Source organism: Xiphias gladius, chromosome 22 (assembly GCF_016859285.1).
Source record: "Xiphias gladius isolate SHS-SW01 ecotype Sanya breed wild chromosome 22, ASM1685928v1, whole genome shotgun sequence".
In the NCBI taxonomy this organism is placed as follows: Eukaryota; Metazoa; Chordata; class Actinopteri; order Istiophoriformes; family Xiphiidae; genus Xiphias; species Xiphias gladius.
The window spans coordinates 30364422-30389565 of record NC_053421.1 but is presented as its reverse complement, the minus strand read 5'-3'; the positions used below and the strand labels follow the sequence as shown (position 1 = coordinate 30389565).

The following is a 25144-nucleotide window of genomic DNA, read 5'->3' as shown; positions in this document are numbered from 1 at the left end:
ATATCCCCAGTCAGAGTCAGCAGTTCTCCTTCCTGACTGAATGCACCCGCCTTCCCTTCCTGAGTCGTCTGATGGTTTGCCAGAACTTCATTGAGGCCAACTGAAAGTGCTTCTACATAGTCTCCCCAAACTCCTCCCACACCTGGGTTTTTGCATCTGCAACCACTGCAGCTGTGTCACCTCGTCTGGACCACGGAAACCAGGGGTTATCATATATGTTGTAATTTGATATACATTTATGGTATTTTAAACTTTAATAAGGCATCATATTTAATGACCTAAGTTTTTATCTCTGGGGGTTTTGGTGTTGAACGTAATTCCTCCATCAGTTCTCACAGTTTTTACCATCACAAATCTGTGGTTCAAACTTGAAACCTAGAAGAAGGTGGTGTCTTTGTATGTCTTGAATTAGCAAGATGTCTCCAATGTACTGTCTGAACACTTTTCTTCTGGAAAAGCTGCAGGACCAGATCCACATATAAACTGATTATTGCAGGGAGAGAAAGGATTAGTTTGGTGGATGTGGTTGTACAGTAAAATGATTCACGTGTTCCCTTTTTTACCTTTGTCTCTTCCAGTTGCTGCTTTTTTAAAATAACTTCGTATGGGAATAATAATGATAACAAATAAAATAAATAATAACGGGGTGGGAGGGGGCGGGGTCGGTCCGTGAATCTGCTCGGAGCGGCTCTGACCACTCAGACTCTGAGGAGGAAGAGGAAGGAGAGGAGGAGGTGGAGAAACAGGAGGAGGAGGAGGAGGAGGAGTGTCGGTGCAGCGGCTCCGTCAGTCGGTCAGTAAATAGCCGGTAACCGCCAGTAACGGTCTGTAAACAGTCAGTAACGGACAGTGACCGTAGGTCAGATGATGAAGATGATGCTGCTTCTTCAGCTCGGCGGTAAGAAAAGAAAAAAAATCTCCGCATGTCTTCCTGTTTCCTCCTTCATCATCATCTTCACCTCCATCAGCGCTCTGCTGTCTGCAGAGACTCACTCACTCCTCCATCATCCCTTCATCTTCATCATCAGCTGCTAACGGAACGGGTTTTAACGGATCCTCCCGGTGTGTGTGTGTGCGTGTGTGTGTGCGAGTGTGTGTGTGTGGAGGATCAGATAAACGGTGGTAAAGTCACCAGATGTGACGGATTGACGATGATGATGTAGCAAAAACACACAGTTTATCTGATCCTCAACAAACACACACGATCACACACACACACACTCACACGCTGCTGCCGCCGTTAACTTCGCAACCGGTGTGTAAATATAGAAATCACTGCGTCAGAGCGGCAGGCTGACGTAGAAAGCCGGTAAAAAGCCGGCAAACGTCCGGGTGTGTGCTGTGAGCTGCATTCCTCCACAGTCCAACACCATCATCATCATCATGTTACTGAGCAGAGTCTCCACCTGTGTGACAGGTGACAGCACTGACACGTGACCTGCAGGTGACCAACAAAATCACAGGGTATCGTCTACTGAAGTAAACTACTAATACTACATTGTAAAAATACTGTGTTACAAGTAAAAGTGCTACATTCAAAATCTTAATTATTAACAGCAAAAAGTAGAAGTACTCATCATGTGGAATGGTCCTGTTCAGAGTGTATGCATTATCAGAATATTATTACCACTGCATTAAAATGCAAGTAGTATTTGACTCTTGTCAATGAGGAGTTAATTTACCACCAGACTGTAATCTTTGTGTACAGTCTCGTAATTTAATATGTAATGAAGCATCATATTTTATAAACTGATCACATGTTTTGGATGTTAAATATCCTTCTGTGAAGTAACTGCAGCTGTCAGATTAATGTAGTGGTGTAGTACAAGTACAAGTGGCATCAAATGGAAATACTGAGGTAAAGGTGCCTCAGAATTTTACTCAACTACTTTCCACCACCAACCAGCTGCTGTAACTGATGGTTCAACATAATTCAAAACCAGGTTTGAATTATGAAGGATTTTTACACTGTAACTAATGGTTTTATTTATAGTAACTAAATCGCTTACTGATGTTTTATAGATCAGTTATGATCTGATGTGGCTGTTGGATAAGAGCATTCACGTGCCGCCTCCTCCCTTTTACTTCATGAACTTTTTACTGCATTTATCTGATAGCTTTAGTTACTAGTTACTTTTCAGATCAAGATTTTACTTAAAGACAACATAAAATAGGATGGTGTTATACAATATGCTGTGTACAATATAAGTACAGAGCAGTAAAACATCACTCTGCTACTAGAGTAAAACGCTGTTTATACATTAATTATTAATGAGTCAGTACTAATCAAATAATGTTGGGTCAAATAATACAATATTCACAGGAGACATTTTACTACTACTACTCATCAGGAGGTTTCTTCTAACAGACACTTTGACCTCCAACCTCCTGAAAAAGACCTACAGAGAATCTGGACCAAAATATTACAGCTGAAATCAGAAATGATCCCCCTCCTCATCTGCAGTAGAAATTAAGGGAGGCTCCTTTAGAACCCGTACTGAGTCCGTAACCGTAACTGAGTCAGATCTGAACACAAACATGACACACATGTTGACATGGTTCAGTATGACGTCCACTTCCTGAGGATATCATGCACTCTGATGTCCCTCTGTGTAATAAAGCTCCAGAAATCCTCTTAGAAACCAGAGGAAAAAGAGGCTGCAGAACTTCATTCAGAATCTTCATGTTTTTAAGTTTTCTTCATTATCACAGTGGTCAAGTGATAGTCGTCTGTACATCCATGGCTACATTGCAAACAGGAGCTGATAAAGGCTGATTCAGAAACTTTTAATGGGGATAGTTTGGCTAAATGGAAGGGTAGATGAATGGGTGTCTGTGTCAGACTTTGAGAAACCTCCGATATAGGGAGTTCCTTGACATAAGAATCTCTGAAATAACATGAAACGTCAGCACAAACTTGGTGCCACACACAGTGTGTCTTAGGAATTTTTAGTGTCTTCATTAGATTCTGTTACAGGTGTTTAAAGTGACAGTGATGTCATCAGGCTGTGGAGGCTCTAATTCATTTCAATTCAGTTCAGTTCAATTCAATTTCATTTATATAGCGCCAAATCATGAGACACATCCTCTCAAGGCATTTTACAGTCAGGTCAGGACCTTACATAGTATAGAGTGAAACCCAACAGTTCCACCATGAACCAGAGAAACTTGCTTTAACAGGATGAAACCTCCGATAGAACCGGACTCAGGGTCAGCAGATGTTTGCCTCGACCGGTCTGGTTGAGAGGACAGAAATGGGGGAGAGAGGAGAAAGAGGGAGACCAGGAACAGCTCTATAGCTTCAAGTAGTTATTTTGATTAGCAGTTAGTTGTTTTGATAGTTTGACTGTAACTTTAGTTTGTTCTGTGTGATCAGTGTCTAACAGGTTGATTCTGTTACTGACATCCATTAAAACAGCCGATAGGTCCAGAGTCCAGCTCTTACTGTGTGTGTTACTGTGTGTGTGTGTGTGTGTGTGTGTGTGTGTGTGTGTGTGTGTGTGTGTTACTGTGTGTGCGTGTGTGCGTGTCCATCTGTTCGCTCTCGCACTGAAATATAAACACTCTCTGAATCTGTCTGCCTTCATTCAGCAGGATAATGACAGTAGATGATAATAACACCTGTGTGTGTGTGGTTGTACACTACATATACTAATACTCCACTGAATTAGTCTGTAGCTGGTTGTTTCAGCTCTTCTGTAGAAACACTGGCACATAAAAGCTCCATCAGCTGGTAATACATAGTCATAAAATCAAACTACCAACTATATGAATCTGAATTTTCATATAATGTAATGATAGTGAGGATTAAACTATAATAATAACAATAGTTTCTGAAAATATCTCAGTTCATTTTATTTATTTATTTCCTCTTATTTTTTGTGACTTGTTTCTGTTATTATTATTATTATTATTATTATTATTATTATCATTATTATTATCATCATCATCATCATCATCATCACCATCAACATTATTATTATTATTATTATTATCATTATTATTATTATCATCATCATCATCATCACCATCACCATCAACATTATTATTATTATTATTATTATTATTATTATTATTATTATTATTATTTTATCATATGTATATATTTTTCATTATGTTTATTTTGCTTTTGTGGAAACAATAAAGAATAATTTGGCAAAAAAAAAAAAAACAGGTCATGTACCTAACTCATATTAAATAAATCTTGTTCTCAAAAAAAGTATAATTCAAATTAAGTCTACCAGCCAGTAAAATGATACACATAAATGCATCATTTATAATCATCCAATAATATAGAACAGTAGATCACTCACAGGGACATTTTCTGCAGAGCAAACACTTTTATTTTGATGCTTTAAGTCCATTTACCTTTCAGAACTTTAGTACTTTTACATATGTAGGATTTTGAATACAGGACATTTATGTGTAATGGAGTATTTTTACTTTATGTACTGCTACTTTTACTCAAGTGAAGGATCTGAGTACCTCTTCCTCCAATGGCATGAATACCGAACATGAAGTGAGATGAGACCAGGAGAAGAGAACATGGACCTGTACAGAGAGCTGAGGTGAACACTCGCTCAGTTCTGTGGCTGGTCTGGACTCTGAAATTTATATTACAAAAAAGAATGTTAACGTCCTCTAATCAGAGAGGGGCGGCCCAGCTCCCCCAGCACCCTTCCTTGAGTGTGAGTCTGTGAAACTGCGCTCATTTTCAAATATATACTGACTATTTTTTTGCTAACCTTTTACTTAGTATTTTTCATTTTTTTCTTATTATACAAAACTGGTTTATTTGCATTTATTTCTGAAGATATTCTAAATACTGTACTTTAAGTTCAGGGGTGCCAATAATTTCAATCAGGACCGTAACTGTTGTTTACTGATGTTTCTGTTAAGCCGCTCTGACGTCTCATTAACCTTTATCATCATCATCGTCACCATAACTTCATTCAGTCTGAATGTAAACACTGGGTGTGTTCATTGTGTCAGGGACATACTGCACCTGTTTGTCCTGTGAGTCATCAGAGATGTCACTGTGATGTCACTTTACACCTGCAGGTTCAGGCTTTATTTTTTAGACATATTCAGTATTTGTTAATTAACACTTGATTATCAAGTTGGATTAGAGACAAAAGGGATGCAGAGATTAAATTCTGACTTCAGTCTTTATGTTACACTGAAAATGTGGTCACAGTCCATTTTTTTCTGGATTTACTGACTTTATTTCACACAGCTTGTAAACTCTGCATTTTCATCAGTGAATCACACTGACTCAACTTGATATATCTTCATGTCCGAAGGTCTAAATGTTTTAATGTCTGTGGAGGGAGGGAGGGATCATTGTTCCATATCCAAGACCAGATGAAAGAACAGAAATGCAGCAGTAAAGAACCATCAAAGGTGCTGTAACCTGTTATTTATTCAGCTTGCTGGCTCTATAAGGATCAGACCGCTTCAGTCAGTCCACCAGTTGTTTCTCACAGTTGGTCTTTTCTTACCTGTGAACCCGGTTTTCAGGTGAAGCATAGACCACACACTCTTAAAATGTAACCCACTGCAGGTCATAGCAGGACCCTAAGATTCTCCCATTGTTTCTTTATCAGCATCTCAGCCAATTACATATCAGAATTTCTACCTGTTACATCACGATTGGCTGTTATCATGTGAACTGACCTCATTGTGTTTCTCCTGCAGGACATGTGACTTCTTGTGGAGGATGTCTGGTCAGCTTTAAGCTAGGTTTTAGTGGTCAGGAGGTGTGAGGTGAGCTGAGGGATCATGGGAGATGGAGGACCCCTGCAGACCGAGGGGAATGCCCTCCTCAAAGCCGTCTTCCAGGGGAAGCTGAGGCTGACCCGCCTGCTGCTGGAGGGCGGCGCCTACATCAATGAGGGCAACGAGCGCGGAGAGACCCCCATCTCCGCTGCCTGCTTGGCGAGCTACGACGACCCACAGACCCGGCAGAGGATGATCCGGTACCTTCTGGAGAAAGGTGCTGACCCAAACATCCCTGATAAGAGTGGGAGGACAGCGCTCATGCACGCCTGCGCCGAGCAGGCAGGGAAGGAAGTGGTGTCAGTGCTGCTGGAGAACGGAGCTGATCCCAGCCTCAAAGACTACTCTGGCTCCTCTGCCCTTGTCCACGCTATTAACAAGGGGGACCGCGACACGCTGCAGGTCCTGCTGGATGCCTGCAAGGCAAAAGGCAAGGAGGTGATCATCATCACCACTGATACGTCTCCGTCAGGCACCAAGAAGACCAAACAGTACCTCAACTCTCCCCCCTCCCCGGGCATCGTGGACAAGCTGTCTCCGGCCTGCATGTCTCCCTCTGATGTAGAGATCGGCACCTCCTCGCCGGCAGGAGACAAAAGCGATGAGGGGATCTTCAGCTTCGCCCTCACCTCGGCTTTACCTTTACCTTCAACTCGACCCCCAGGTGAGAAGAGACCGCCGCATCGCAAACTGCTGAAGAGGTTGAACTCGGAGCCCTGGGGCCTGGTGGCGCCTTCAGTACTGAGTGGGGTTCCTCAGGACCGGGTGGACAAAGGTCTGGAGGAGGAGGGCAACTGTGATGTCAACAGGACAATCACTGGGATTAATGGCCTGTCCATCACAGAACCTGTCAGACCTCTGCTGTCACGGCGACACAGCATCGAGACCCACGACCCCTGTTCCCCCAAACTCATCGACCGGTCCTGCTCTGAGGACTGCGCAGCCCTCTCTGGCTCCTGGGCTGACAAAGTTCAACAGCACCAGATCCTGTACCGCAGAAACACAGCTCCAGAATCCCAGGAGAATGCTGGTGGACCTGGGACAGTTGCAGCTCGGGCCCTGACTCACCCCAAACTGACCCGGATGGAGCACTATGAGTCGGACACCCACCTCTGCCCAGAGTCCATCCCTGGATCTCCGGACTCTGGTCGGGTGTCTGTGGAACGTAGGAGGTACAACGCCTCCCCCCTGTCCCTGGTCACCAGCTCCTCCAGGGAGTCACTGGAGAACATCCCCAACTCGGTGTCCCCTATCACCATGCGCCGGCGTCCCCCAGGTCTCTTGGAGCGCCGGGGCTCTGGGACTCTCCTGCTGGACCACATCTCCCACACCAGGCCTGGCTTCCTGCCTCCACTCAACATCAATCCCCAGAAACCCATCCCCGACATCCGGGCAAATGGCAAGCCAACCTCCCCAGTCCACTCCGGACACAAGATCCTGGTCCCGGTGGCCCCGGCCTCGCCCAAACGGGGCCCGGATTTCAAGATGAAGAAGAAGCTGATGAGGAGACATTCGATGCAGACGGAGCAGATGAAGCAGCTTTCCACCTTCCAGGAGATCCTAGCTGAGAAAGTCATCGAGTCCAATGGAGATTGATGACAGGAGGGGTTGGAGCAAGTCATGATGGGTAGCTGCAGGGACTTGTTACTGTGAATCTTCCTGCATCCAATCAGCACGTCACTGACGAACTCTTTGATACATTTAAAACCACGTCCTGGTCTTTATTGGAGGGCTGCACCTACAAGGAGTTTATTAAACTGAGAGAAGGGTTCAGTTTAGTTAGTTTAGTTAAACCAGATTTGAAACTATAATCTGGGGCTCTGAGATTAAGATTAGTTTCTTTTAATGGTTTAAACCAAGAATGAATGTCACTGTAACAGACAGAAAAGAAATCTAGAGGTGCTACGTCAAAAGTAACAGGACATCCTGAAGATCGGGTAGATGTTTCACTATCAAAACGTACTGTATTTAACTAGATCTAAGAGGTTGGGTCACGTTACACCTGTTTTAGCCAATTTAGACTGGCTACCTGTTAATTTAAAAATTTGAGGATTTTATAGTGGACTTTTCTGGCATTGTCAGGCTCCTTGCTACATCACCAAACTCAAGCAATGTCCTCTAGGGTAAACCAGAGTACAGACTAAAGACCACCAAGTCTTTTCTGCTCAGGTCCTGAGACTATGAAAGAATCTGCCCAAGAAAATCCAGTCAGCTGAGTCAGTGTCCTCTTTTAAATCACTTCGTAAATCACACTTTGACTTTGAAGTTCACCCTGAGCTGAGTTAATTTGCCCAGTTGCCTCTGACTCAGCACTTCTAATGTCCTCTGAGGTGTAGAAATCACATAGTAAACTAGAGACCATCTTGTGATGGGATCACACCAGGTACAATGCTTGTCAATACATTGACATTCCAACCCATGAGTACTCAGTATTCATTACTACATTATTACATAAATACTCAGTAGTCATTACTACATCATTACATGAGTACTCACTAGTCATTACTACGTTATTGTAGTCATTACTACATTATTATTTGAGTACCCGGTAGTTATTACTACATTATTACATGAGTACTCAGTAGTCATTACTACATTATTATTTGAGCACTCGGTAGTCATTACTACATTATTACATGAGTATGCAATAGTCATGGGTAAGACCATGCCCATCTTTGAACTCAGCAAACAAATAGTAAATCTATGACTAAAGAAGATAATCAGCGGATTAACTGATTTTTTTGGATGCAACATTATATACACAGCGCAATATATTTACTGCATCAGCTGCAAACATTTTATCGTACCCGTTGTCAACACTTGTTGCTAAAAGTTTTTCAGAACAATAAGAGACATTTGTATTTAAACAGACTTATTAAGACAGGTTAAAGTTGAATGGTTGTCGGTGCAGCTCTCCTCTCCATTTCCTTTGCTGAACCACAGGAAGCTTTCTGGGTTAAAAATCAGTTTACATTCCTGATGCTTCCTCTGAACTCCTCATTTATCCACTTCAGTCAAAAACTGATAAAACTACAAAAATAATCTGACTTGTTCGATGTTTACAGATGCACTATTTGCACCGAGGTCGTGTCCATTTTTCTTGCTGGTGAAAGATGAAAACATGAACCTTCTGCTGGAGCTGAAGAGTCTTACATGGTCTGAAGGTTGGCGCTGAAAACTAACTCTCATGTTTTCATTAACAAAGCTAATGTATTTATTCTCATTCATTTATAAGCTCCTGTTCTGATTGAAGAAGTGTGATACTACCTACTGCGCTGTATGTACTGTAATTATCTACACACTAGTCAATATAATAGTTGGTATTTCTGTGTAAATGAATCATCTTTATTTTACAGTTCTGAGGGACATTTGAGCCACGTCTCTCTGCTTCAACCGCCACAGTGCTGAGAACACTGAGGTGATATTTTGATCTAATTTGTGTTAAGATGAAGTGAAATGAAGCCTGGCTTTATTGTTTAAGAAATTCCAAAGAAGTCATGTGGACGATCGGAATCAAAACCTGCTGAGACTGTAAATACTATGAAGATCAGTCTGTACAACAGCCTGTACTGTAAAGTCAATCCTGAAGCTCTTCATCTTGTTCAACATGAGGGGGGTGCTGGAGGGAGGGTAAAGGAACACATTTTCTCTGTCCTCTCCAGGGTCCAAGGAGAAGCATTCACCTTCCAGTACAGAGACAGATCTAGGACAGAAACTGTTCACTCCAGTCGTCTAGTTAGAGTTCAGAATCTGAAAACACTACAATGTTTCACAAATGGTGAAAACAGAAATGATCTAAAACACTACACCATTAATAGATGAGTAGCAAAATTGCTGAAATCTTCCATAACTAAAGGGGCTTTCAGACAGTGAGTGGCTGCTGCCATCCTGCAGCTGATCCACCACAGGCTGCTGCTATCACCCACTGTAATCTAATCATGCAGCTAACACAGCAGGCTGTAGCTTAAAAGAGCGACAGGTTAACAATCTGACTCGATTAATTGACTCAGTTTCTAAATAATATCAGAAACACATTTATTGTTTCAGAGCAGATAATCAGACTGTGGAGCTGATCTGTCTGCTCGCTGCTGCTGAATCGTTCAGCGAACTCAGATACATCAGCTCCTGGATCATTTCCCTTGCTCTCATTTCTATGGTTCCCACGGTTACGCAGGAAGCAGGGCCACCAGATTGGGTGGTTTTCTACTTTTTCTTTAATTTGACGGTAAAAATTGATTTGGATGGGTCATTATAATTTGAGCTACTTTTTGTATATTAGTGTAAACTGCACTAATGATTTAAACTGTGGGAGAGGAGTAGATTAGGCAAACACACTGTGTGAGGTGAACGAGAGCGGTGTATACAGGTGATCTAAAAACTGCAGGTGGTTAGTTATTGTAGTTTGGCTGCCGATCAATATCTGCAGTAGAAATTAAGGGAGGCTACTTTAGAACCCGTAGTGTCAGAGTCTTAACTGAGTCAGATCTAACCACAGACATGAAACACATGTTGATATGATTCAGTGTGACTTCCACTTCCTGAGGACATTATTATCTCTGAAGTCCCTCCAGAATAAATCTCCAGAAATCCACTTATAAACCAGCGGAAAAAGAGGCTGCAGAGCTTAATTCAGAATCTTCCTGTTTTTAAGTTTCCTACAGTATCACAGTGATCCAGTGATAGTTGTCTGTACATCCATGGATACACTGCAGACAGGAGCCGATCACAGCTGAATCAGCAGCTTTTAATGGACACAGTTTGAATGCATAGAAACAAATATAGGGTAAATTAAAATGAGGCTCAAGCTGTGGCTCACGGTGACACTCACTAACGCCATGGCACCATTATAATTCCCGTTTGTTGTAAAAGTTGACAGCTGTTCATATATTGTAAATTAATACTTTTTAATATTTAATGAAACATTATCCAAAAGACTGTAGAAAAAACGAATTTAATCATGATGATATTTAAGCTCATATTTTCTGACTGTGTGACTTTCTGTCAGTCAAAGACTAACAGCGAGCCGCATTGATGAGTTGAAAAAGTTTTTACCATAAACTGTGAATGCAGCAGCAAAGAGCTGAGTGTCCAGGAGACTGGCAAAGTAGAAGCACTACCTCTGCTACTTGTAAGCTCATACTTTACAGTGTTGATCAGTGTTAAAGTATTTGGGGCAAATTTACACCCTCCCTACCACTGCTGAAGCCTTGCTAAGATAAGCTAATGTTATGCTAACAGTTCAAACAGCTCTGAACCTCCTTCAGTGAACTTGTACGCTCAGAGGACTTAGGTCGCTGATTTATATTTAAGAAAAACACTGCAGGTCACACTGAAATATGAGCCGATACTGGCCGGAAAAGATGTTAAAATGAAGTTAAAATGAAAGATACATCTGTAACTAAGGTTCTATGAATTGTGGGTGACAGTCACATGTTATATTTAGGCATTAAAACATCAGAAAATAGCTGAAATAAGTTGGTTTAAACAGGACAAAATGTTCCTTTAAAACTGTTAGCCTCTGGTGAATACTGGTCTGTTGGACAGTTGAAAATAAAATATGATAGCAAATGCTTTGGAGTTGTTTGACGGTGAGTTCTTCCTCTTCTGATGGAGTTAGGCTTACAGTTTCCGCTTGCTTTCAGCTCTTGTGCTAAGCTAGGCTAATGCTACATCCACGCAATATCGGCGGGGAAGGAACAGGAAAACCTCCTGGGAGTGTACACACATTATTGTAAGATGGCCAACCCCCCTGCTAGCTTTGTCGTCACACGGTTTAATAACCTAAATTATTTTTTTTATGTTCCATATTTGTAGTGGTTCCTTACAAACAGTGTATAAGTCATTTTAAATGAGTTTAAACCATTATTCATACTGGATTTTATTTAGATGTATCTGTCATTGATGGGGGATTTACAGCCATCTCATCACTGCAGTTGTTTCTTCCAGCTGGAAGATATCACAGCTGCCAGAAATATGATACGATACTGTATCTCTAACTCAGACAACACATTAAACATTTGTTTCTTTCTTGGATGCTCTAATCACAGACTACTAGATGTACAGACATGAAACTCATCCTCATCTGAAACCTCTGACTCTGGAGAGGACAGATATTTACAGAAATGTTAATGTTAATGTTTAAATTTCTATGAAGTTTAATAGAAGGAATCCACATGGTACTGAAAGATCAGAGGCTCCAGGGCGCCTCCCTGAGGATCTTCACATGGCACTGAAGACTGAAAGGTTTGACTGTTTCTATAAAGATCATTGAAATGAAAGTCTCTGAATCTATCCAAGAACTGTGGATAAAGTTTGACTGAAACTTAAATGCTTTTAACGAAGCCTCCTGTAGACGGTCTGAGCATAAGCTCTCTTGTCAGAATATAAGGTTAATTAACTTACAGGTTTCACCCTCTCTGATACTTTTAAACTCCTAAATTCAGCACTGAACATTCATCAGTCACAAATTTGGGAATAAATTCATCCTGATAAAGCAAAGCTCTGTCGAATCTGTTCTCCAGGGGAACTTTGTTCAGTCTGTTCTCTAGTCTCATCTCAATTGTATCAAACTGGTTGAAACTGGATCAGAGACTGATTTTAAACTGGATCAGATTCTGGATCAGACAGATTTAAATGGCACAGACTGGTTTAAAGTGGCCCAAGATGGTTTAAACAGGATCTGATTCTGGGTAAGACTGGTTTAAAGTGGATCAAATTGGTCCAGAATGGTTTAACCTGGATAAGAAAATAGTTTAATCTGGCACAGACCCTGGGACAGAGTGTTGTAAAATGGTTTAAACTGAATAGGTGACTGGTTCAAACTGGATCACACTCTGGATCAGATTGATTTAACCTGGTTCAGACTAGCTTAATCAGGTTTAAACTGTATCAGACAAGGGGTACAGATTGGTTTAAACTGAATCAAGATGGTTTAATCAGAGTCAAACTGTTTGAAACTGGATCAGACTGGTTAAATCAGGTTTAAGATGAATCAGACTCAGACTCAGGCTAGTTTAAACTGATCAGACTCGGGTTGAGATTGGTCTAAAGTGGTTCAGACTGGTTGAAACTGGACCATGTTGTCGTCGTTGGTAGATACTTGAAGTTCAAACTCAAACAAAGTATTTTTGTAAGCTTGTCAGCTGATAGAAACGTCTCTAATGAATCTGTTGTCTATTTTTCTTCTTTCACTTTTATTGTAACTCAAACTGTGGAATAAAAACATGTTTCATGTTCAACACCTGTACCAACTTTGTAAATTCCACCAGGGATTTGGGGTTATGTCCCCGTCACTATTCCAGGTTGATCTCCTTCCTGAGGTCTGTCCGAACTTCGGTCTCTGACTTTTCAACTCCACAGTCCAGAGGACAGAAAATCCGAGTCTCATTCAGTTTGTAACTGTCAAACACATTCACCTGCAGAAGTGAGTGCTTTATTGACTCAGGCAACATACAGGCTGCTGTAATTTGTTGTCGACGGTGGGCTGTATGCAACCTGAAAGGAAAACCTGCAGACACTACTCTTTTTTTTTATTATTGTTCTGAAAAGGCAAAAAAAAAAACAAGAGTTTACTCTTGTTTTTTTTTTTGCACAGCACTCTGCAGTACGCAGGCAAATACAACATTATATAATCAAAGTTGAACTGACATAGAGCTGCAGTTTGTCTCAGTCCACTTAGATCTGGTCCCTTCCTCGTCCAGATTTAATAGCCAGAGCCAGGTCAGACCAGGACCTCAGTTAAGACAGGGATGAGCAGAGACCTGAACTGATCAACAGATGGTTAATAGGTGGTTCACAGTTTGTTTGATCAGAGCTGAATGTCCGTAAGATGTTAATGTCTTTGAACCAGATAAGAAGCAGTTTATTATGTCCCATGTCAGACCTCATCAGTGTCATCTGATAAGAGACCGTGGGTCATCACTCAGCTATAAAAACTGTAAAGGTTTGGTACTAACCCTGATGAAGCTGTGGCAGAGGCTGTTAGGAGCAGGTGATTTCAAAGGAATCACTTTACTTACATCAAACCCATTTTATATATTATATTATATTTTATATTATATATATTTATATTCAAGCAAAACAGTTAATCGATTCATCATTTAAGTCATTTTTACCAAAACCTCCAAACGTTCCTTGGTTCTGTCTTTTCAGTTTCTGGGACTTTCTGCTTTTCCGTGCTTAAATAATTGCAAACTAAATGTCTTTGGGTTTTTAACAAAATGAAAACAAGACATTAACTGCAGAGATACTTGGCAGAGATTTCTGTCAAAGGTCGGGGAAATGATGTATTTGTAATATTATTAAAATCCCACACAAGGCTGTTGATTGTTAGAAAGAAGATCATAAGATGATAAGTTTATTGGCAGAGATCTAAGACCTCCACATTATTTTACAATTGGATTTAACTCTGAAAAATATTTCCTATCAGATCACAGACATACGCAGATGATTATTGCCTGTGATCCGCTGACATTGTTCTCAGTGAGTTCAGGAAAGGTCAGGTGTGTCTGTTGAGGAATCAGCTGATATCACTCTGATTCTCTGATCAATATTTAACTCCAAGCCTAGTTTTCAAACAGCAGGTTCACTTGTCTCACCTCAGACACGGGCAGCGTGGTGGCGGTTACACAGGTTTGTCGAACTGTCGACAATGTCACACCTCCACTTCCAGGGACAGGACCCATAAACCCTGCAGACAACTACACCTTCAACAGAGGACGACCAGTGGCATTCAGGTTGAGACTCAAGACAAGTTTCATCCAAATGTAGCTCAGATTTTTTTGTGTGACTGAAGTCTCATTTCCCTCCACTGCTGCTGTGTGAATATGAACTGATCAAAAGCTGGTGGAGCTGATTCTCCAGCTGCTGCCATTAAACCACCACAGAAGAAGATGACGCAGTGAGATGAGGACATTGAAAGAGCTCCAGTCAAAGCTCAGATGATGGAAAACCATGTGGAGAACATGATGGAAATCTGACGTTTCTGCTGGTTTCATGTGTTAATGTGAGGAAGGTTCCAGTCTCCTCACAGGTCTGATGGTTTCCTCTCTTCACGCTTCACATATGTTAGCATTTATCCTCTAAAGCCCCATTCAGACAGGATGAATATCACCTGGGGGGTAGGAATGAAATCTTCACTGTGCTGCCCAGTAATTTAAAACATGGTAAACACGACATTAAAACCCTGGTGAAATGACAGAATCTCGTCCGACATTCAGCAGGACAAAGACAAAAGACAAAGACAAAAACCTCCCCAAGTGGGTGCCACAGAGCTGAAGAGGTGGGCAAAGATACTGTCTGAAGTGAATTAGAGTCAAAAATGGTCCAAACTGAGTCAGATCTGAACACAGATGTAAAACACATGTTGATATGATTCAGTGTGACTTCCACTTACCAAGGATATCATGATCTCTGATGTCCCTCCAGAATAAAGCTCCAGAAATCCACTTAGGAACCAGAGGAAAAAAGAGGCTGCAGAGCTTCATTCAGAATCTTCCTATTTTTAAGTTTCCTTCAGTATCAAATGATCCAGTGACAGTTGTCTGGACATCCACGCCTACAATTTTTACCAATGGAAAGAAATATGGGCTTAAAAAAAAAAAAAAAAAAAAAGGGATTCAAAGAGACTAGCATTACCCACTTGCAAAGGATTGTGGACCAAATGGTCGGTTGGTTCGTTTTTTTCCAGCTGGACGAAACTGGCTGAAAACCAGTGGATTGTTCCCTTCAAGTTTGGAGGAAGTCACTGACCCAAGTGAAGGAGTTCAAGTATGATGGTCAGATGGAGGTCAATGTACTGTCAATGTGTTTTTATCCATCGTCCCTGCAGACGGTGCAGATCATTATTGGCCTGATGGTCTTCCTGTTTGGGATTGTCAAGATTCCATGTGCAGATACACTGGTGTCTTCACTTGGCGAGCTGTTTGTGAGCCTGGTTTACTGCTGAATGAAGGATCGAGAAAATTCTTTATCCTGCCAATCGGAAATGAGACAATTTGTTCTCCTGCTGCTGCTACGTTATGCTTTAGTTGGTCAGAGATAAACGTTTCAGTGGTTTTGTGAAGTTTACATGTGGTAAGATAAATACAGGTCCTGCCCACCATTCATCAGCTGACGGTCTGTCTGGATCTGTTCCCTGGTCTCTTGCAGTTCATCACAGCTGGATCTCTGATGGTGGCTGTTGGGATGTCATTGAACTGCTCGCTAGTCAGTAAGTCATCATCACTTTACTAAACAGGTACAGGGTCCACCAGTCCAGAACTTGAGTCAAAGATCTATTTTGGAACTAATATCTTTTCTCTCCTCTGTATCTGGAGAAGACAGAGGACTTCCTTAAAGGTGAAGATGATCTTCCGGTGACAGGAGGTGGATCTAGGTCTGCTAACATGTCCCTGCTCTGCAGGTGAACAGAGCTCTGACTTCTCTCTCAGTTCGATGTGTCTGTGTGTAAATGCACACTGTATCTACTTGTCTAATGTTGGTGCCGACCGTGGTGTTTTACACTAAGAGCAATTTGAAAGAAGATTTTCATTGGACAGATTTCTGTTGGTTCCTCTACAGAAGAAAAGAATTTTTTTTAACATAAATCATTTTCTATATTTATTTAACACCAGTCCCAAACTACAGCTGCTCCACACTGACAAAAATCTGATGTGACAGCTCTGTTGGATATTTTCATTATACCAGAATAAATTGGTTGTATTATCTACATCTGACTGTATGAGCTACTACTGTGTTTGTGATGTGTCCAATATCCTTTTAAGCTTTAACATCAGAAAACAACATTAATACTTTACATTATTATAATTTCACCATTATCGCTTTAAGGCTGAATCGATGAGTCAATTAAGAGAAAATTTGTGGGCAACTATTGTTTGATAATTGAGTAATGATTTAAATCTTTTTAGTCAAAACCTTCTCCTTTACCAGTCAGAAACGACGACTGAAGACTTTCAGATATTTATTGGAGTAAAAACAGACTAAAAAGCTTGTCAGGAACAAAAAGAAAAGAAAGAAAACAGAAAGAATAAACAAACTGACAGAAAATATTTACACTTCTTGATTAGTCTTAGTCTTAGTCTTAGTATCAGAACAGCTCAGTGACCTCTGCTGCAACTCACTTCACAGGTTGGATTCCAATTTATTTTTCTGACATGAATTTAAACTTGAAGTTTGAACGGCAACTAAAGACAACAGACTTCAGTGACCAATGAAATCTGTCCAGCCTGACAAGAGTCATAATTCATCTGATCAATACTCGGACTCTGTTCCAACTGTTCAGTTCAGTGACCTAAAAGGACCTTCAAAGTAAAACTCAAGTTTTATTGTAATATTCTGTTGTTATTTTTAGTTCATTGGTGTTCATGTCTCTGATGAATTTTGCTTGTTGTGTCCATGTTTATGTGGTAATCATTCAGACAGAAAAACAGATATGAGTAGCAATGACGTCCCACTCTCTTTACATTTTTTGTGAGATTTAAAAACAGAAGTGAAGGACAGGAGCCCCGGAGGTAGGACTTACAAAGATGCCTCACTCTGTTTGAATTCTAGGACTATACTTTTAGAGTAGGATATGGATATGGTAGGATACAAAAACAGATACTGCAGTGAGATATTAAAACAGATTAGGGTGTAAAGGATGTCCCACTCCATTTAAATTTGAGTGAGATATAAAAACAGTTATGACGGACTCATCTACATTTTTTGAGTTGGTTGCAGAGACAGAACTGAAGGAAGATGCGTCACTTTATTTAAATAGTGTGATATAGAAATTAAGTAGTGAGATGTGAAAACAGACAGGAGTGTGGAAGAGACATCCCACTCTGTTAAAATTCTAGTAATATATAAAGTAGGTCAAGACTGTGCTAAAAGTGAGATTCAAAGATAGGAGTGTGGGGAAGATGCTTCACTCTGTGTAGTGAGATATACTGCTCTGTATATTCTGCTTTTTAAAGTTTATGTTTTCTCATGATTATTTATCCATATTGGACTCTTGTTAAAAATTAAAATTCATTGAAAAATTTTACAGCTTATTTGATTGATTATAAACAGAGATGAGTGTAAAGAGAGATGCCTCACTCTAATATATAATGGCGTATAAAAATTGATAGTATAATGAGATATATAAACAGAGATAGGAGTGTAAGGTAAGAGCATCACTCGGTTCATTTCTTGAAGAACTTCTTGTTAAGCAGGAAGATCAGCAGGTTGACGTTGATCTTTGCTTTATCGAACATCTTCATCACGGCCACACCCTCATACTGCAGCTGCAGCAGGTCCTGCAACACACACACAATACAGGTAAGACACACGACACATGTTAAAACACACATGGTACATACATGCACACGTAAAACAACGCATAAAAACACACCTAGTACACACGAGACACATGTAAAACACACACATACCCAAACACATACACAACACAGACACACACATAGAAACACAACACATAAAACACATAGTACATACATGAGACATACGTAAAAACAAGTAAAACCCAAACATACATGCACATATACACAACACACACATGCACACACACCCTGCAAAACACAGACAACACACATAGGACACGTAAAACACACGACATATGTAAAACACACATGGTACACACATGTAAAACATACATAATACATTCATAAGACTGGGACACAAACACAATAAACTCCACCAAAACTCGAGAATTAAACGCAGAAGATCCCAGGACCTTTGACCATGAGCGGAGGTTCAACAAAAAGGTAAAGAAATGAACCCCTCAGTTAATGAGAAGAACATGCTAACACCTGGAGGTAATTTCAGACCAGTTTGGATGGCATTAGCAAACAAATTCAAGTCTTGCTGAATGACCTGAGAACAGACCTGAAAGCGTTTAAGTACAAAATCACAATCCATATTAGAAACGAACTGACAGAACTCAAGGAAGACATTGACCAGAAATATGCAAAATTACAACAGAGACAGGGAGAGCAAAATGAGAAGAGAGACGCCGCTTTGACATGCACTGAAGAAATTGATTTGTGGAGCCCCGAAGAAAATTGTGCACTGCAGGAAATAATGAAAGAGCAGAAAATTATGATGGACAATGACTAGATGACTTGGAATTGAGGTCCAGATGATCATTTACGAATATATGGCATACAGGAAGATGCAGAGTCGAAGAGCAACTCGGCTGGGCTGTTAATGGCCTAATGGCAAGAAGAGTTTTCAGTAGACACAGATCCAGCGTGCCCACAGAGCACAAAGCAGGTCAACCTCCAAGGTCAGTTGTCCACAACCTTCAGCAGTTTACCGATGGAGATGATATTGAAAAAAGTGTGGGAGAAGAAAACAGTCAAAGTCATTGCAAACAGGATCTATTTGGACCTTGACTACTCTGAGGATGCTGCAACAATGGAAACCATATACAAACATCACGAAGACTCTAAAGGGGGAAGACATTCGTTTCAAGACTCCTCTCAACAAGATGCGCATCCGCTGAGCTAGCAGAGTGAAAACTTATAACAGTGCAGAGGCCACCAGTGACCTGCGGAGAAGAGGATACGAAGTGGAAGATGTGGGGGAAAATCTTAAGACTCTACCCTCCTTGAAAGGCTCAAGTCAAATCGAGAGAGCAATATGGAAACACAAGAAATTCAGAAGTGACTGGACCTTGGAGACGAGCAGACGTGTGAAAACAGGGTCGCTTATCAGAAATAGAACACAAGAAATATTTCCCATTCTAATACCTTCAAAAGAGGAGTAACAGTTCTAATATCTAATAAACTCAAATTCAAGTGCCAAAAATCAATAAAAGATAAAGAGAGACCATATATTATTGTAAAAGGGAGAACTGACCAATCAGTTATTACTCTGGTGAACTCTGGTAAAAATACATTGGAGGAAATTGGCTTTTTAAATGTGCAGAGGGACTTCAGTCATTACTCAACAACAGATTCTGTTTACTCAAGAGAATAGGGATAGAATACAAAGATGTCAAATTTGAGTGGCTGGCGTGTCTGATCATAGCCCAATTGAACTTAAGATTTATTTGAGTTGTGGACAGAAAGATACAATATGGACATTGAACATGGGATTTTTAAACAACAAGTTGGTAGTTGAGCAAATCAGAGCAGATATTCAGAGTTATCTGGAGGAGAATAATAACGGCGAGACAGACCCAGTTATACTATGGGATGCATTAAAAGCAGTCATATGAGGTCAATTGATTGTAATTATAAATAACCTCAAAAAACAAAAGTAAAACAATATAAGATACTTTTAACGGACCTATGACAATTGGAACAAAAACAAAGGAAAAACCTGCCCAAAAGACACAACAAATGAAAGAGGTGAGAAAGAAAACGAATGATTTACTCTAACAGGAAATAGAGACAAAAGCAAGATATTTAAAACAAAACTACTATGGATCAGACCCCAAAGCTGCTAAGTTTCTGGCGAGACGATTACGGAAACAACAGGCAGAAATTACAGTCAATTAACTGCATAATCCAAAAACGAAATCAACTTAAATGGGAACCAAAAGAAATTGAAAACATTTTTAGAGAGAATGCTACAAAGAACTTTACAAATCAATCATCGGCCTCAAATCAAAATTACATTAAAACACTGACTCCTAAGACCGACCCGCTATAGGTAGCATAACAACAAAGATAACCATAGATGAAATAGTGAAAGCAACAGGAAAACTAAAATCAAACAAAGCAACTGCTAAGTATGGTTTTCCATCTGAGTGGGAAAAGAAGCTTGAAAAAGAACTGTCCCCTCTACTCCGACCGACCTTTAATTGGATCATGGTTAAAGGATAATGACTACTGATAAAATTATAGACCAATATCAATTTTAAATGTTGATTGAAGGTCTACACCTCTATTGTATCAAACAGACTCCAAACATTTTTTTTAATTCACTCTAGGTACATGGTATTCCATTGTTAAACAACTAAACTAAATGCGTACTAGATGTACACATTTAGTCTGAGAGAGAAGTGAAAGAAGCCATCTATGTCAAACTGCAATGACCATCACTGAACACGGGAGCTGGTCTACGACACCACTTATCAGCCACTTACAATGCAGTCCCTGAGATCCCTCCCCAGGCAGCTGAAAACCTATTCAAAGTATGGCCAGGTGGCTCAGCGACTCACATGTGAACTCAAAGAATCTCAGGCTGTTAATGACCCCACAAGAGGAAAAACGTAAGACACATGTAAAAAAAACACAACACACGTAAAAAAACACATGTAAAACACACACACACACACACTAATTCTAACGATTATTTTTATTTTTGTATCAGCTGAAAGTTAAAATCTTCTGTGTTTAACCACAGTTTTAAATCTGAGCTGCAGGTGTATTGACCTGCAGGTAACCATAGCAACAGGTCTGATGCATCAGTTACGTGAGATATGAAACCAACTTTAACCCTGGGTTAAACTGACTACAGATACTGTTTGGGAATCTGACTCAGAATTTGACGTGGTTTGTACCCGATATTTACCCTGGTTCGTACCTGGTATTTGAGCAGGAACTCTTCCATCTCGACACCGAGAAATCGAGTTTTAACGTTGAAGCTTCCTCTCTCAGGTCCAGGAACGATGTCAAACACCACGTTCTTAAACCTGGAACAGTAAAATATGCGAGGTTAACACATTACAACGTTAAAATATGAAGGTAACAGTTTACAAAGTTGAACTGTGTGATGTTAAAAAGTTTATAACTTTACTTGAGACATTGTCCAGAGTTCATTTGTGAAAACGGCTTGGGTGTTTTGTATATACGCGTGTGTGTCTCACTCTCTCTCTCTCTATATCTATCTATCTAATACGCATATATACACAGATATACACAGATATACAGCTCTGGAAAAAATTAAGAGACCACTGCAATTTTTTCTGAAATCAGCACATCTTAATGTATGACAGCCATTCCATTCCAGTGTCTGTTGAATTCCAACACAAGCACACTTCATTCTACTTAATGAGGTACCGATTAGGTGATCACCTGAACCAAATCTTATTTAACGAGGAAAAAGTATAAAAACCACTGCTGTGTTAATCACTATCTTATTGTAACAGGACCAGCTGGATGGCAAAAAAAAACAGTGCTAGTAGTACGTGAAAAGTAATCGGAATAGAAAATAACTATTGACCGTGCCAAAAGAAAAGTTTCGAGTGAGGAAAAGAAGGGTTCAATTCTGGCTTTACTGGCAGAGGGATACAGTGAGCGTCAGGTTGCTTCCATCCTTAAAATTTCTAAGACGGCGGTTCTTAAGAACAAGGTCAAGCAGCAGACATTGAGGACAACAGAGCTAGAGACCGGCAGAGGGTGAAAACGACTCTCCACTGACCGGGATGACCGTCATCTCATTCGAATGTCACTCAGCAACCGTAGGATGACATCAAGTGACCTAAAAAAAAGAATGGCAAATGGCAGCTGGGGTGAAGTCCACGGTGAGAACGGATCGAAACAGGCTCCTAGGGGCAGGGAGTTGTGTAAAGCTAGAAAAAAGCTCTTCATCAATGAGAGGCAAAGAAGAGTCAGGCTGAGGTTTGCAAAAGACCATGAGGATTGGACCATAAAGGACTGGAGTATGGTCATCTTCTCTGATGAGTCCAATTTTCAGCTCTGCCCAACACCTCGTCGTCTAATGGTTAAACGTAGACGTGAAGAGGCCTAGAAGCCACAGTGTCTCGCACCCACTGTGAAATTGGGTGGAGGATCGGTGATGATCTGGGGCTGCTTCAGCAAGGCTGGAATCCATTCATGCGTCCTTCGCAAAGACGCATCTGCCTAAGACACGTAGGCAGAAGGTTATCCTGGAAGAAAACTTGCCTTCTTGCTTACCTTCTGGTCTGACAATGTTCCCCAACTCTGAGGATTGGTTTTTCCAGCAGGACAATGCTCCATGCCACACAGCTAGGTCAATCAAGGTGTGGATGAAGGACCACCAGATTGAGACCCTGTCATGGCGAGCCCAATCTCCAGACCTGAACCCCATTGAAATCCTCTGGAACCAAGAGGACGATGGATGGTCGCAAGCTATCAAACAAAGCTGAGCTGCTTGAATTTTTACACCAGGAGTGGCATCAAGTCACCCAACAGCAATGTGAAAGACTGGTGGAGAGCATGCCAAGACGCATGAAAGCTGTGATTGAAAATCAGGGTTATTCCACCAAATATTGATTTCTGAACTCTTCCTTAGTTAAAACATTAGTATTGTGTTGTTTAAAAATGAATATGAACTTGTTTTTTAGAGCATTATTTGAGGTCTGAAAACACTGCATGTTTTTTGTTATTTTGACCATTTGTCATTTTCTGCAAATAAATGCTTTAAAGGACAATATTTTTATTTGGGAGAAATGTTGTCAGTAGTTTATAGAATAAAACAAAAATGTTCATCTTACTCAAACACATAAGTATAAATAGTAAAATCAGAAGAACTGATAATATTGCAGTGGACTCTTAATTTTTTCCAGAGCACGCACGCACGCACGCACACACACACACACGTGTTCATGTTCTCACTGTGACAGGGGCAGGTCTTCAATCGCTAACAGAACTCCTTTCTCCTGCAGACGGGTGGCACTGTAACTCAGAGCAGGAAGCTTCTTCTTCCCTTTGCTCTCTGCTGCTTTCTTAGTGGTTGATTTACTGCAACACATGACCAATCACAATGAGTCAGTGTTTTAATCATCTTCTGTGAGGCTGAACTCAAACAGCCAATGAGTGTGGGGTGTTTACCTGTTGGCAGTCAGGTTGTCCAGACAGGAAGTGATGTAATGTCTGTAGTAGTCCACCTGTTCACTGTGGAAGCTGCTCTTTACCTGCAGACTGCTGAGAGTCTGACGGAGCTTCAAGAGCTCCGCCCCCCGACGCTGACGGTGCAGACGCTGCTGACGGATATCCTGATTGGGGGGAGGGGGGGTTGTTAATAAACTGGTTACACAGAACATTAACAACATCAAAACTATGAAGTGGTATACTGCTAAATATCACCACACCTGAATAATACTAGATTTCCAAGACCAGTACTGATCTGAATAGTTCAGAGCTTAAAAACTCATATCTTGCATCACCAAGATTTATTTTTTACATAAACCGATAACGTGCGCTGATAACATGTCGTTCACACTGGTTTTAGAATGTCATGACAAAGGACTACAGTTATAAATAACCTGAAATCAAATGAAACTACTTTATTGCTAGCACCAGTGCTACCAGTGGAAAAGTTAGTCTGGAGCCCTGCAAGAGCAGTTTGATTTTGTCTGCAGTTACTGGCAGGCTGAGGGGAAAGGACAGGAAGTCAAGTGTGTGTGTTTGTGGGCTTTACTCATGTTGTGGGGACATCGTCCCAGCCGTAAATCAGAAATTAGAAAAGCTAGTTCAAATTTAGACTGAACTCTTGGTTTAATGTCAGTCAGCTTGCAGGGAAATGAATGAGCAGTAATGTAAAGTCTCTTCAATTAATAAGTCCGTCCCTGTGTGTGTGTTCGCGTATACATGTCTTTCTACGTTCGTGTGGATGAATTTCAATTCAAAACTTTCACTGTGAGGACATTTTTTTCTGGTCTTTACACCTTCAAAGGGCTGTTTGAGTGTTAAGACTTGGTTTTAGGGGTCAGATTAGAACCAAGTGTAGGTTCGGTTTAAGGTAAGGGACTAGGGAAGGCATTACGTCAATTAGTGTCCTCACAACTACAGAACGACGAACGTGTGTGTGTGTGTGTGTTTTGTGTTTTGTGTTTTGTGTGTTGTGTGTTGTGTGTTGTGTGTCACCTTGGCGATCATCTGTAGGATCTGGTTTTCGGTCTGAGGTGATCTCAGGACTCCGAGTCCCTCCAGACGACGAAGACTCCTCAGAATCTTCCTCTTCTTCTCCTCCAGACTCAGGTTGCTGTTGGCAACCAACGACTGGTTCCTCTTCATCTTTTCAGGTGTTCGAGCATCCTGCCGAGCCCGCTGCTGCATCAGCCAATCATGGCACACTTCCTGTTTGGACAGAGAAGAAGAAGAAGGCAAGATGACAGAGGAGCTGAGGTTAAAGTCAAGTGTACCTATGTTACCTGCGTGTGCCCTCCTGTGCTTTTTTTCTGTCTCTGTGAGGACCAGTTTGACATTTAGACTTTGGCTCTGTCTGAGGGATCAGATCAGTTCTTCTGCCTTTAGAGACAAAGGGAGACTTTACTCAGCTGTAATTTAGTAGAATTAAGTCTCAAAGTGAGACATTCAGCCAAAGTTGCTTTCCTCCATAAAGAAGCATCACTCTATACAGGTCTGGAGTTCAAGTTACCAGGGTTTCTTCAGTGTTCGCTAAATTAAATTTAAGACTTTTTAGGACCTTTTTAATTCCACAGAGAATAACA

The 25144-nt window shown here is 40.8% G+C and overlaps 2 protein-coding genes across 3 annotated transcripts in view; one reads left to right on the top strand and one right to left on the bottom strand.

The window, feature by feature from the left end:
- Positions 1 to 5781: 5781 nt before the first annotated feature.
- Positions 5782 to 7374, top strand: LOC120784612 (ankyrin repeat domain-containing protein 34A). Its single transcript, XM_040118552.1, has one exon. The coding sequence runs from the start codon at positions 5782 to 5784 to the stop codon at positions 7372 to 7374; it is 1593 nt and encodes a 530-aa protein (XP_039974486.1).
- Positions 7375 to 16725: 9351 nt separating this feature from the next.
- iqgap3 (IQ motif containing GTPase activating protein 3) overlaps positions 16726 to 25144 on the bottom strand; it is a 36862-nt gene continuing 28443 nt past the window's right edge. For both annotated transcript variants that reach the window (XM_040117701.1, XM_040117702.1), the window contains exons 34-38: positions 24558 to 24770; positions 23523 to 23686; positions 23307 to 23432; positions 21292 to 21400; positions 16726 to 18056 (exon numbers count right to left, since the gene is read on the bottom strand). In XM_040117701.1, coding sequence (XP_039973635.1) covers positions 17943 to 18056; positions 21292 to 21400; positions 23307 to 23432; positions 23523 to 23686; positions 24558 to 24770 — 726 coding nt within the window. In that variant the 3' untranslated portion in view covers positions 16726 to 17942. The remainder of the gene's footprint in view (positions 18057 to 21291; positions 21401 to 23306; positions 23433 to 23522; positions 23687 to 24557; positions 24771 to 25144) is intronic.

What these genes read in the sequence shown, in the direction of transcription:
- LOC120784612 (XM_040118552.1), top strand. Translation starts at nt 5,782, where the DNA reads ATGGGAGATGGAGGACCCCTGCAGACCGAGGGGAATGCCCTCCTCAAA.